The 12,910-nt window shown below is 41.6% G+C and overlaps 1 protein-coding gene across 3 annotated transcripts in view; it reads right to left on the bottom strand.

Annotated features, from left to right (window-relative positions):
- Nucleotides 1-4,239: 4,239 nt before the first annotated feature.
- The window catches only part of engl (endoglin, like), a 34,300-nt gene continuing 25,629 nt past the window's right edge, over nt 4,240-12,910 (bottom strand). For 2 of the 3 annotated variants that reach the window (XM_039824140.1, XM_039824143.1), the window contains 5 exons: nt 12,619-12,763; nt 10,107-10,157; nt 9,340-9,441; nt 7,197-7,329; nt 4,240-4,632 (listed from right to left, as the gene is read on the bottom strand). In XM_039824140.1, coding sequence (XP_039680074.1) covers nt 7,199-7,329; nt 9,340-9,441; nt 10,107-10,157; nt 12,619-12,763 — 429 coding nt within the window. In that variant the 3' untranslated portion in view covers nt 4,240-4,632; nt 7,197-7,198. The remainder of the gene's footprint in view (nt 4,633-7,196; nt 7,330-9,339; nt 9,442-10,106; nt 10,158-12,618; nt 12,764-12,910) is intronic. The other variant, XM_039824141.1, reaches the window with a different exon arrangement.

Raw genomic sequence — 12,910 nt, 5'->3', positions numbered from 1 at the left:
ATAGGATACCCCCCTACCCATCGCAGGAGCCAAATAGATAGATAGATAGTGCTGTCAAACGATTAAAATATTTAATCGCGATTAATCGCATTAATGTCATAGTTAACTCGCAATTAATCGCAATTAATCGCAAATTTGTATCTATTCTAAATGTCCCTTGATTTCTTTTTGTCCCATTTTATTTTCTCATTTTAATGCCCTTATCAACATGGAGAAGTGGATCAGCTCGCCTGGCTTTGACGAGGGGGCGGAGAATTGGCATCAGCTGTGTGCTCGGCCATCAGCTGTGTGCTCGGCCATCAGCTGCGTGCTCGGCCATCAGCTGTGTGCTCGGCCATCAGCTGTGTGCTTGGGCCATCAAGTGGTATTTCAGACTGGACGTGCTGCGATGATAGCTCAGTTCACAATGACAAAACACACACATCACTTTGGTCTTGTTAATGGAACCATTTGGCAACTTTTTAAAAGTAAACTTTCCATTCAGATTCTTACTGACATCCATTTCGGCATCTCACGCCCGCCATCCACTCAAAACGTACCGTTAGCCTGCTACTCTTTGGCCGGCTCGCGAGCCCAAACCAGTGTGTGTGGCGTGCCTGATGTTCTGTTTCCGGTCTAGCTAGATCCGATGTGGTGTTGTAGTTTTTCTAACGTTACTAGTTGTTGCAACAGCATGTGAAAAGAACTTAACGCCGTTAACGCGTTTAACTGACAGCACTAGCTAAAATTAATGGAGAAAAAGTTTAAATAAAAGTTGGTTAGCTTACGGTTAAAATAGTTAAGTTAAAAAACAACAGCAACATACATGTGAATTCTCAGTACTATTTCTACAGCACGTACGGTTGATGTTGCATTTAAATACTCAGATTTAAAGCTTCACTAAATCAATATTTTCACGTTAATGGATCGAAAGACTATGTAATGTGAATGGGGTTGCTCACAGTGACGAATCCACAGATTATTGGCACCTAGTGTGGATCAACGGAAGTACATTTTGTTCTCTGTGTTGCCGTTCCTAAAATCCCTTAGTTACAATAAACAACAACCTTCGAGCTAGCGAGCTACACGCTGAAAATTTCATGTTTGGAAGAAAATTTGGATCGTGCAACAAGGCAGGCCTGCTTGGTTCTTTCGTGGGAATGATTGTAAAGATTTAGTACCGTGTACTTATTCACAACACTTCCTTCCTTATCTGGGTTGCATGTGATTTGAGAGTGAAACAGTAGGTCAACATGGATCTCAGCTCCTTTGATAAATCTTATTTGCCACAAAAACACAACATAAGTCACATACAGATAAAAGCAGTTTCCAGCTGATTCAGTTACAACCCAAAGTGAAATTGACTCTAAAACACACAGTCACCCCTCAGTTCCCCTCATGATGATGATGATGATGTGGTTTCTGTTTGAGTCACTCCAACCAAGTTTAGATCCTGTTGAATCCAGATAAACGTCTCTACATGTGTAGGGTGACCGGGACAGTCCCAATTTGACCAGGACAGTCCCGATTCTGTGTTGCGTGTCCCGAGTCCCGACAAAAGCCTGTCGGGACGCTGAAATGTCCCAGTTTACACCAACCACTATGAAATTGTCCCGGTTGTCAGCGATTACATAGCCGGCGTGGTCTTATTATAGCCCGATCATTAACTAAACCCATGTAGAAAGACTAATAAAGCGTCCAGCGTATGATTTTAACAATGCGTGTGTGTGTGTCAGTCAATCGTAGCGGTCTGCGTCTGCATAATCTGTGCAGCCAGCGTTACAATGTACATTTGTAAACATTGTCGCAACGCCTCTTCTTATCCGTCTCGTTTTAACCAGTCCCTCCAGGTCCGCTGAAAAGTCAGCGGACGAACGCTGGGTGGAAATGTTCGGGCTTTTCAAAAGCGATGGGAGATTCCGTTCAAAAATGTAGATCTCCTTTGTCAGTTCGCCATGTGTCTACCGGGCACACATGCTCCCGTTGAACGGATCTTTTTGCTCATGAACAACACATGGACTGACGAGAGGAACCACATGACCATTCCCACCTTAAAGACGCTACTTGTCACACAGGCCAATTTTGCTGACACCTGTGCGCAATTTCCCAGTAGGCTTACAGCCAACAAACTGATTCTTGAGCAAATTCACTCCTCTAACAAATACTGTATACGGAATGAATGTTTCCAATAAGGAAGCTATCTGCTCCATCAAATGAGATTACATTTGTGTGTGTGTGTGTGTGTGTTGTTGGTTAGAATAACACTGGTAAAACTTTATGGTAAGGGTACATGAATTATCATGAATTCATGCATTAATTAATTGGTGTAGGCCTATGTATTATTATGCATTATGTAATTAATGATTTATGTGTTAAGGGTACATGAATTATCATGAATTCATGCATTAATTAATTGGTGTAGGCCTATGTATTATTATGCATTATGTAATTAATGATTTATGTGTTACTGCATTCCTTAATATCCCATGAATCATCAGGAATTGACGTGTTCATAGTCTGTCATTCGTAACCTCATACATGAATAACACAACTATAAAGCATTAGGTACGTGGGCACATCATTATTAATTATTAAGCATGATCATGATTATTTATTTTTCTGCAAATTCTGATTAGAACACAACTTGTGCATAATGATGTACCCACCGTACCTAATGCTTTAGTTCAAGTGTTGTTCATGCATGAGGTCATGAATGAGAGGCTATGAACTCAAATCAATTCCTGATGATTCATAAGATATAAAGGAATGAAGTAATGCACAAATTATGAATTCATGCATGAATTAATTCATGCATGAATTCATAATTCATGTACCCTTACTGTAAAGTGTTACCATAACTTTAGTTAGTTCAAGCCTGTGGCAGCAGTTCCAAATAATTATTTTAGTGCCATGCAATGAAAAATACCTTTTCACAAAGTTTTTCACAAGTTCAGTGGGTGCATTTTCCAAAAGAATGCTTTAATTCTGAAAAATAAAGTTGGTCCCACACGAAACTTAATATTATTTCTTAGATATGTAGGCTACATACCAAGAAAATTCATGAATATTAACTGAGATACCCCATTATGTTGTGCGCAGTAGGCCTACGTGTGCTGTAATCTGTCTGTGTCTATGTCTGACCTGGGCTGGCACGTGTTCACGTTAAAAAGCGTGTTTGGTACGAGCACTACGGTCCCGTACAAAGTGTCCCAGTTTTAGTTCCGGGAAATCTGGTCACCCTATATCTGCCACAAAAACACAACACAAGTCACATATAGTTAAATGCAGTTTCCAGCTGATTCAGTTACAAAGTGAAATTGACTCTAAAACACGCGGTCACCCCTCAGTTCATCTTTGACCTGGTGTTTCCGTCTCTAAAGGCGATGATGATGAGGATGATGAGGATGATGTGGTTTCTGTTTGAGTCATTCCAACCAAGTTTAGATCCTGTTGAAGCCAGATAAACATCTCTACATGTGACAACTCACTGCTACTTTTGAGATTTACTGTTGGTCGCAGCACCAAACAAACAATGTTTCACAATACGACGATGTGCTATTCTGTGTTCACGTTTTTTTTTTATATATTTCTTTTATTTATTAACCGTTATTTAACTAGGAAAAATCCCATTGAGATTCAGAATCTCTTTTTCAAGGGAGTCCTGGCCAAGACAGCAGTACAAAAGTTCCATATTTAAAATATACAACAAAAACAGACAACAGAAAACAGAAAAAGAAAACAGTTGGCAAATTAACATCATCTCCACATAATCACCAGCAGCGCTCAGTAGCAGCACATGTGCATTTAGTACTCAAATAATCCTTTATCCTGATTTTAAACTGTATCAACGTTGGTAGGTAGTCTAATTTAAGATGATTCTGCAGTTTATACCAGGATGAGGGTGCAAAAAATTTAAAGGCACTTTCACCGAAAACTGTTTTTGGGGAATGTCATAAATCACATGTGTCAAACTCAAGGCCTGTGGGCCAAATCCGGCCCCTCACAGATTCTGATCTGGCCCGCACATCAATTTAGGTTCACAAAACATTTTGGCCCACCTACTTTTTGCCACTTTTTCCGACGTTTTGGTCACTTTTACTGACATTTTTTTTACCTTTTTGTCACTTTTTCTGAAGTTTTTGTCATTTTTTCAGAAATTTGTCACTTTTTCCAAAATTTTTGTTATTTTGTCCGTTGTTTTTGTCACTTTTGCTGAAATTTTTGTAATTTTTTTCACGTTTTTTGTCACTTTTGCTGAAATTTTTGTCATTTTTTTTGACATTTTTGGGCGCTTCTTTTCTATGATGGCCGAGGAAGTTTCTCCTGACTTCTTTAGGACTTTATGTCGACCGAACTGTAAGTGAGAAGACCATATGACACAAAGCCTATCGATAAACTAAACATGTCTGGCCCTTGGTGTGATTCTAATTTTCCAGGATGGCCCTCTGGGAAGTTGAGTCTGACCCCCCTGTCATACATGATTTGCCCATATGATCGAAGATTACATTTCCCGGTAGTGACTTTAGGAGTCAAGTTTCAGTCCCCTCGCATTTCTATAACACAGCGATGAACGATGGAGGAGACGTGCACAAACATTGGCTCTGCACACACACAAGCTGTCCCAGTTCTCCTTCCTCTGATTTGCAGGAAATCCTGAGAAAGAGATAAAAGAATAAAAACTGTTCAGACCTGATCTAGCATATCAGAGTTGAAATCTGCAGGTGCTCGCCTAATGCTGATATTTTATTTGGAACTGCCGGTGTTTCTAACCACTACAGTTTATTTTATACACCGCCTTGGCATTTGGTTCACTCTGTGCCGCTCAGCTGGAGTAACTTGTACAGTTTTTCTCAGTTATTTTCTTCCTTTTGCCTGCCGTTACTGGACACTGTTGCCTTGCTTTATTAGCTTGCTGATAAATCAATGTATTTTACGTACCTGAGTTGCGCATTTGTGGGTCCATTCTCTGTGTGTGTGATATACAGTATCTCACAAAAGTCAGTACACCCCTCACATTTTAGTACAATATTTCATTATATCTTTTAATGGGACAACACTGAAGAAATTACACCCTGCTACAATGTAAAGTATTAAGTGTCCAGCTTGTATAACTGTATAAAATGTGCTGTCCCCTCAAAATAACTCAACACACAGCCATTAATGTCTAAACCGTTGGCAACTAAAGTCAGTACAACCCCAGTAAAATCATCTCTCAATGCAAATCAAACCAGCTATTAGGCTAACCGACATAAAACCATGCCAATCTCTAGGTATGGTGAAGGGTGTGTGATGATGTGGGGGGGGCTATTTTAATTCCAAAGGCCAAGGGAACTTTATCAGGATGCATAGTATCCTGGATCCATGTAATAACTGGCCTTTAAAAATAAAAATCTGCCTGCCTCTTAGTGTTAATTTCGTCAGACGAGATGAGACTAAATATGTTGGTCAACGACCTTTTTTTCCATGACTAAGACGAGACGATGACGAGACTGCGCCAATGTCCAAAAACGCTGACTAAGACTAAATTAACGTGCATTATTGTTGACGAAAAAAGACGAGACTAAAATGTTTTGCATAAAATAAAAACTAAGATAAAATCTCTCTTCATTTTCGTCTACAATCGTCTCTACTTTTTCATCATGAGATAGAATATTCAGCTGTTACCGAGACCCGGTGCTACGGCACCGACAGGTGCCCTAACGACCGTTATCTACCGGACCGAATAGCAACGCAGATTTTGGTGCCACTTAAATGCCTGCGCTTCTCTCTGATGCTCCTAAACAGACGTTAGAGTCAACTGAAACATCGCTGCATGGGGCGCTAACACTACACTTGGCAGCAGGTAACGTTAGCATACCGTTAGCTAGCAGTTGGAGTAAACACGGTTACAATCATTGACATATATAAAAGGGTTACAATGCTGACAGCTAAACGGTGTAAAGGTTTGTCTCTATTTCACTGTGGAGGATTCCAACACGAGACGTACGACAGTCTGTAGCTGCCGTTGTCTGAAAAACAACATGTGTTGCGTTCACTTGAAATACGCCTCGCCAGTTTCGTGCTGCATTTATTTTATTGTAAAATATCCTTTTCCAATGCAGTGGTTGTTTTTGTCGTTTACTGGTGAAATAAGGAAGAGGCTCAATATTTATATAACTTTATATAATTTATTTATTTTTATAACTATTTGACTGAAATGGTTATCAGAAATAATTTATTTAAAAAAAAAAAGACTAAAATGTTTTGACTAAAACTAGACTAAAATGACGAGACTTTTAGTCGACTAAAACTTGACTAACAAAAATGTTTGGCACAAGACTAAGACTAAGACTAAATTAAAAATAGGTGACAAAATTAACACTACTGCCTCTATGGGAATTTAACATAGGGGTGGACTGACTTTAGTTGCCAGCGGTTTAGACATTAATGGCTGTGTGTTGAGTTATTTTGAGGGGACAACACATTTACACTGTTATACAAGCTGTACACTTAATACTTTACATTGTAGCAAAGTGTAATTTCTTCAGTGTTGTCCCATTAAAAGATATAAGACTTACTAGAAGCAGTACAAATCATAACATACCAATACCAATATAATCAATACCATACTGTAGGACAAGCTTCGCACAGACTGCCTTTTCTGTTAAGAGCTGTAGACTATGGAATTCATTACCAGCTGACATTAAGGTCATATAGGGCTTCAAAAAAATTACTTCCAGCATTAAGTTGTGGCTAAAGGCAAATCAAAACTGTAACCATTTTTAGCTATTGTTATTAGTATTATTTTGTTTAGTTGTTTAGTGAGTGAAGGTGTGTGTGTGTATGAATAATTATTTCTCTCTTTTCTTATGTATGTATCTGTTTTATAATGTTCTTAGAAATGCCAAAACAGGGACTTGAGAATTTGAGAAAGAGTTGAGAATTAGCATTAGCTATAAACTCTATATGCTGCGCATCAGTTATGGGCTTTGTAATGTAACTATGTTTGCTTGTATGGTCCCTGTTAAATAAACAAATAAATGAAAAATAATGAAATATTTACTAAAATGTGAGGGGTGTACTCACTTTTGTGAGATACTGTAAATCTAGTCTGGATCAACGGAAGAACATTTCCAGGATAAAATGCTTTAAACAGATGTTTCCAACACCTATTAACATACTCTGAGTGTAAAATGAGTGGCGTCTCCTCTCCTAGAGCCGTCCTCGTCAGATCTTACCTCTACACCGAGCTGGACGACTGATCCGACGGTAACTGGGGATTCCAGATGTTGCCGCCTTCATGGGCGCGTGTGTCTGTTAAATGACTTTCTTCTCCAAGTGTCGCTGTACGTGGCGTCGCTGTACTTGGCCCTTCAAAAAGATAGAATTATAAATCTTTTAAAATGTCTCCACACGACCACAGATGGAAAAAAACATCACAAATCATGTGGTAATCCTGTAAATCCTCATTGATTTTTTAAAATGTTGGTTACATCTTTGTTATCAGGAGTTAAAGTGGGATCTGGCAGGCGGGGAACCCTAAAATCAGGGGGCATGCTCAGCCGGGGGAATTTTGTATATTTTAATGTGCTCATATTATGCTTTTTGGCTTTTTCCCTTTCCTTTACTGTGTTATAAATCTTTTTTGTGCATGTTATAGGTTTACAAAGTGAAAAAGTCTAAAGTCCCCCCCCCAACAGAAAACACTGTTCACAAACTGCTCCAAACAGCTCTGTTGTAGTCCAGCCTTTACTTCAGAGACAGACCTGGTCACTTTGGAACACACGTTATAATGCTCACCTAGCTACTGTCAGGGCACGACCTCATACTCTGCTTCTGACTGGCTAGTAGTCCTTACCTAGGTACTGTCAGGGCACGCCCTCATACTCTGCTTCTGACTGGCTAGTAGTCCTTACCTAGGTACTGTCAGGGCACACCCTCATACTCTGTTTCTGACTGGCTAGTAGTCCTTACCTAGGTACTGTCAGGGCACACCCTCATACTCTGTTTCTGACTGGCTAGTAGTCCTTACCTAGGTACTGTCAGGGCACGCCCTCATACTCTGCTTCTGATTGGCTAGTAGTCCTTACCTAGGTACTGTCAGGGCACGCCCTCATACTCTGCTTCTGACTGGCTAGTAGTCCTTACCTAGGTACTGTCAGGGCACACCCTCATACTCTGTTTCTGACTGGCTAGTAGTCCTTACCTAGGTACTGTCAGGGCACGCCCTCATACTCTGCTTCTGATTGGCTAGTAGTCCTTACCTAGGTACTGTCAGGACACGCCCTCATACTCTGCTTCTGACTGGCTAGTAGTCCTTACCTAGGTACTGTCAGGACACGCCCTCATACTCTGCTTCTGATTGGCTAGTAGTCCTTACCTAGGTACTGTCAGGGCACGCCCTCATACTCTGTTTCTGACTGGCTAGTAGTCCTTACCTAGGTACTGTCAGGGCACGCCCTCATACTCTGCTTCTGATTGGCTAGTAGTCCTTACCTAGGTACTGTCAGGACCGCCCCTCATACTCTGCTTCTGACTGGCTAGTAGTCCTTACCTAGGTACTGTCAGGGCACGCCCTCATACTCTGCTTCTGACTGGCTAGTAGTCCTTACCTAGGTACTGTCAGGGCACACCCTCATACTCTGCTTCTGATTGGCTAGTAGTCCTTACCTAGGTACTGTCAGGGTACGCCCTCATACTCTGCTTCTGACTGGCTAGTAGTCCTTACCTAGGTACTGTCAGGGCACGCCCTCATACTCTGCTCCTGACTGGCTTCATGTCTTCCGATTTTTGGGCGACAAGGATTCCTTCTCCTGTGGCTCGGCCTAAGTACGATCCTCCATTATGAACTAAAGTGCAGTTCAGGCTTCCAAATTTGCCGGGGCAGTGACCAGCGCCTCTCACTGATCTCCTTCTCCGTTTCAGCTGGTTTCAGTCACGTGACGCCGGCTCTGAACGAAATCGCATTGTGGATTAGCTAGACAGGTCGGCTAGCGCTTTATGTCCCGCTCAGCAATTATAGTCTTTCAAAATGGCGGAACGACATGGAAGCCTCCTTGGACTTGCCCGTCCAATGTAAATACAGATAAGAAATTCTTCGCTTACGAGGATAAGTCAGATCATTGGCAGAGGTCATTTTACACCAATGAGGACATATTTATGAATGAAGACATTGATTTTAGCTAATAAAATACTTCAAACACTACACAGTGTACCTTTAATTTTGATACAGTAGAAATGCTTCATTTTGAGCCTGTATGTAGTCAGAGATGTCCTGAACTTAAATATATTAGTTTGTTATTTTGACCAAACTTCAGTAAAACATAGTAGGCAGTGCTGCCATGTGTTTTGCCGGTGACAGAAGGATGCTAAAGTCATTACCTGTATAATGATAGATGCACCACAGCCCCCCCATCAGACAGACACCCATCACAAAGGCAGCAAAGACAATTCCCATCACTGGTCCTGTCTGTACCACAGCACCTAGAGACATCAGACATCGGAGTTCATGTGGTTAAATAGTCAATAATAAAAAAGTTTTTTAGGATAAACCCCTTGAGATTTATCATCTCGTTTCGAGGGGATCCCAACATATAACACAATCATTACATAACTGAGGAGTGATAATAATAAAAATAGAAATACTATTATGTCAGGACTCCTGCCCCCTGAGGTCATGCTCTGCCTCTGCTCCTGTGTTTTCTGCCTGTGAGTCTGTTTTCTGGGAGTTCCTGAACGCAACCTTTCTGGTTGCCAGGCAACAAAGCAAGGTCTGCAACCACTCACACCTGTGTCTCATCTGTAATCTGCACACCTGGCCCTGATCATCACCTCTCCACCATTTAAGCCGTGAACTGACATCTGTTCTCTGCTGGATTGTTAGCCTCACCAGTACGTTTACTTGAGTATCAGTTAGTGAGTTTGAGAAGTTTGTTCTGCTGGTTTTTTTGGGACATTGTGCCGTTGCTAATCTGCCTGTTCCTCTGCCTGCATTTTTGCGACCTGGGGAAATTCTCTCCACCTCTGCCGGGCTGTCTACTTCACCATCATTATTGGACCTGCATGTACCTGTCAGCCGACCCACTTCCACCACTGCCTCGCTTGCTGGACTCATCTGCTTCCACGTACAAAGCCTAATAAAGTCTCACCTTTTTGCTCATTCTGCTCCCCTTGTCCTCGTCTGCTTTTGGGTTCCTGTCCTAGTGAAACGTGACAATTATCAACATGACAACGCGCCTAAAAACCAGAGGGGACCGAGCCTTCTCTGTAGTAGCCCCTAAACTCTGGAGTTCCCTCCCACCCCATATCAAACCATGTAATACAATTACTAGTTTTAAATCAAAATCTTGCTTTTAACTCCCTTTTATTCTTTATTTATTTTTTTTAAGATTTAGAGCTATGAACTGAACTCAAATTTTTCTTATCTTTTTGTATTTACAAACGTTCCATTGTTGTTTTATTCTATGTTATGTTATTTAATTCTTCCTTTGTTTAACTATATTCATGGTACCTTGCACATGTGATTATGTATCTTTAAGGCATATTGTTTCTGCCTTCCCTGCTCCACCTGTAAAGCACTTTGGGTCAACTGTTGTTCATTTAAATGTGCTATACAAATAAAATTGACTTGACTTGATACAATAGGCAAAAAAAAAAAAAACATTGACACAATTCATCACAACATTACAACCACTAGGCGGCCAAAATGGCCAATAATAAATAAACGGTAGAGTGGGAGTCGATCACCAACTACAATCGGGTATGAACTAGAGCTGCACAATATATCATTTTTTTATCGTCATCGCAATACCAACTGGCGCAATATACAGTACATATCGCGATAGAAACAATTTTTGTGTTAGTTGCCACCCAACTATGCGCACTGCTCGGCTTTGCGCTGCGCTCAAAGTTCAAATTATTTCAACTTTGACCTAGTTGCCGCTGACCTTTCGAAAGCGCAACCAATGAGATAACAGCATATCTTTACCTAGCAACGGGAAATAGCTTCCGTGCCACCCATGATGACGTTTACCTGCGCTGCGCTTTCCTCTCTGCGCCCTACCCAAGGAGGTAAGCCTCTCTTCAGAACTCGAACCTCCTATGGCGCCATTTTGATGCTAACGAGCCATCACCTCCCGTTAGCATCCCATTGACTCCCATTCATTTTGACGTCACTTTGACAGCGAATAACTTTACATCTGAAGCGTTTAAAGACTCTATTTGTCCATTGTTTATTTCTACATGACAATGTATAAAAGGCTCCATTACCTTGTAGCTCACGTTATGGCTCCGTAGCAGACGCTTTTATAACAATAGGCTAACGATTGGGTCATAACCACGAGACTTACTGTCACACAGTAGAGGAATTACCGTATAGTACAGGAGAAGCTCACAGGCAGTTTGGACTTCCATTATCTGTTTAGGTTTAATTCCTAATGTTAACTAGCATGTTAGTGATCAGTAATTAGCCTGTGCCTATGTTATCTCCTTACATATACCTACGCTCTCCGTCTCTGTAAGATTGGGAATGATTGAGATTTCTCTCGGCACAGCTACCAGAAGACTTCACACTTTCAGACAGGTTGCTCACGTCACATCTACGTCTTCAAGCTCAGTTGAAGGCTGCTCAGTAACGCTCAGCCAGCACCGGGAAAGAGACTTCTAACATCCTTCACTGGTCTCTGTCCAGAGACACGGGATCTGGTGGTCCAGTTTATATATATGGTCTCTGGAGGTAACCGGCTCCATCTAGCCTAGCTTAGCACAGATCCTGGAGGTAACCGGCTTCATCTAGCCTAGCTTAGCACAGATCCTGGAGGTAACCGGCTCCATCTAGCCTAGCTTAGCACAGATCCTGGAGGTAACCGGCTCCATCTAGCCTAGCTTAGCACAGATCCTGGAGGTAACCGGCTCCATCTAGCCTAGCTTAGCACAGATCCATTTGCTCGCAGCACCTGAGAAGCCCCGTGGTGAGGAGCAGAGAGTTTGGCTGGAGTTCTGCAAGCAAATCACTCCGCCCAAGTAGCAGAAGTAGCAGTGCTTCGCCTTCTGAGAATATAGTTCCCAGTATGTATACGTTTAGAAGATGGCTGTGTGTCATGTGACCTTGTTATTTGTACTTGCTGTGACTATACAAATCACAACATGGAAACAGGAACATGTTAGCGTTATTTTGTCACTTATTGGGAGCAGTAGACTAGATGGAGCCAGTTACCTCCAGGATCTGTGCTAAGCTAGGCCAGATGGAGCCGGTTACCTCCAGGATCTGTGTTAAGCTAGGCTAGATGGAGCCGGTTACCTCCAGGATCTGTGCTAAGCTAGGTTAGCGGTGGGTGCATCAGAAAGAGTTACAACACGCACTGAGATGAGAAGGGTATGTATGGACTTATCTAACTTTGGGGGATACGGGGAATAAGATGAAGTCCCAATAAGTTGGCGTGTTCCTTTTAGGAATGTCAGCATCATTGATAACAATGGCAGTCCATCTTAAAGTGGGAAGACACGACATTCTTAAACATGCCAAACATTGAAATTGATTACTTGAAGACTTATTTCAACAGGTAAATTATGCCAATCTGCTGCAGCTTTAAACTTAAAAGCTCTTTTGTCAATGGTTTTCTTAACACATTGAAAACTTGACTATAAATGAATGATACTCACTGCTGTGCTGTGGGTCTGGACTGTTCAGTCGGGAGGTGCTCAGGCTCTTGGTTCTTGGGCCAGCGGGGGGCCTCAGCAGTTTGGGTACTAGTGAACTAATCGGCTGGGTGACCACCATGGGCCTGGATAGGTTTCTGATCTCACACTGAGATGGGAACACGTTTGTTAGTTATATATGGAGGCAAATGAGAGACACAAGTATTTGAATAGATTATTTTTTGCTATTCAAATATTTTAAGCCTTTATTTTGACAGGACAGCATAGACAGGAAAGGGGGAGAGACAGGGGGAAT

This window comes from Perca fluviatilis, chromosome 15 (assembly GCF_010015445.1).
Source record: "Perca fluviatilis chromosome 15, GENO_Pfluv_1.0, whole genome shotgun sequence".
In the NCBI taxonomy this organism is placed as follows: Eukaryota; Metazoa; Chordata; class Actinopteri; order Perciformes; family Percidae; genus Perca; species Perca fluviatilis.
Note: the sequence above shows the minus strand (reverse complement) of the source record. Positions and strands in the feature narration are given on the sequence as shown.